Source organism: Loa loa (assembly GCF_000183805.2).
Source record: "Loa loa unplaced genomic scaffold supercont3.966, whole genome shotgun sequence".
Classification (NCBI taxonomy): Eukaryota; Metazoa; Nematoda; class Chromadorea; order Rhabditida; family Onchocercidae; genus Loa; species Loa loa.
In genome coordinates, this window is record NW_018109146.1 from 3,509 (window position 1) to 5,007 (window position 1,499).

General features: G+C 27.2%; 1 protein-coding gene across 1 annotated transcript in view; it reads right to left on the bottom strand.

The window, feature by feature from the left end:
- Nucleotides 1-640: 640 nt before the first annotated feature.
- The window catches only part of LOAG_19027 (hypothetical protein), a gene marked incomplete at its 3' end in the record, with an annotated part of 2,457 nt that continues 1,598 nt past the window's right edge, over nt 641-1,499 (bottom strand). Inside the window, exons 3-4 of the mRNA XM_020451684.1 lie at nt 1,171-1,295; nt 641-977 (exon numbers count right to left, since the gene is read on the bottom strand). Coding sequence (XP_020304515.1) covers nt 641-977; nt 1,171-1,295 — 462 coding nt within the window. The remainder of the gene's footprint in view (nt 978-1,170; nt 1,296-1,499) is intronic.

The following is a 1,499-nucleotide window of genomic DNA, read 5'->3' on the forward strand; positions in this document are numbered from 1 at the left end:
TAAAAAATCACATCGAAGTATTGTTAATGTATTATCAAATTTACCTGACGTCAACAATGGTCATTTTAAGCTGATCATATCATAACAGTATTTTTTTTTTTTCATCCATTTTATAACTTATTATACCATTACATATGCATGCATGTATGTATGTATGTATGTATGTGTATGTATGTATGTATGTATGTGTGTATGTGTCTGTGTATGTATGTATGTGTGTATGTATGGATGTATGTATGTATGTATGTATGTGTATGTATATAAATATGTATATATATAAAAAGAACTGAATGGGAAATAGAACAAGAAAAGGATCGATAACTGATATATTTCAATATTTTACTGAAAATTTATCAGTCTTATCACAATTATTCAATTTTCCCTTCCTTTTCCTTTTCTTCATTAAAAAAGGAAAAAAAAAAGAAAGAAAAATGCAAAAAAATTTTTAAATGATAAATAAATTTTCCTTTAATGAATGAAATTAAAATTGTTTCATTGATAAATTACCGTATTGTAATTTGATAATTATCAATTAAAAATTTTAAATGTAAATTTGAAATGATTTAAAAAATTGATAAGTAATATTGAAGTTGATAAATAAAAGAGAAAATGGAACAAAACAAGAGATAGCTAAATATGTTTACTCCATATTGCATATTACCGATTGTATTTGTGAGTAAACTTTACGGCTATGTGTCACCCATTGCTTATCGAAATCAGTGCATGATTCAAGTAACGAACCAGCAATTACACCGATACGGCGCATTAATTCACGGGTATTCTTTAGTTCGATCCGTTTTGCTTCCAATGTTTGTTCTAATTCGGCAACCCGTTGTCGATGGGTTTCACATTGCTCACAACCCTTTTGAATGGAAATATCGGATGATTCCAAATCATCTGATAAATGATCCGCTTCAGATAATTGCGCCGGTGATTGCATTCTACCTTGCATAACACCTGGTGATACTTTTTGAGGACTGAAATAATAGAAGAAAATTTTTAAAGTAAAATTACTTTTTTTCTTTTCCTAACAAAATATATTCCCATCAATTCTTTTGTAGATAAATCAACTTTTTTTCTTTCCAAAATTTCTAAAGTTCAATCAGAAAATTAGCATGAAAAATTCTTTAAAGAGTTTGAAATTTTTAAACATTTTAAGATAAATTTTACCTTGAGGAACAGGAAGAATTTGTTGTCGTATCCGAATGAGTAATGGCATCTTCAGAAATTCCTTTTACATTTGCAACTGTACCAAATATGGAAGGAATTGATGCTATCGAGGTATTCACCTTACCCTAAAATGATTTATTATTTAAATAGAAGTAAAGAATTTCGATCATTAATTTTAAATGATAAAAATTATCATCACTCAAATGATTACAATTTATTACTGTTACTACTACTATTATTGAATAATTATTCTATTTGAGGACTAATGGATGAATTTGGATTTAAAATAAGCCTAGTTATCATTCTTCCTATGCAAACATAAGATTATT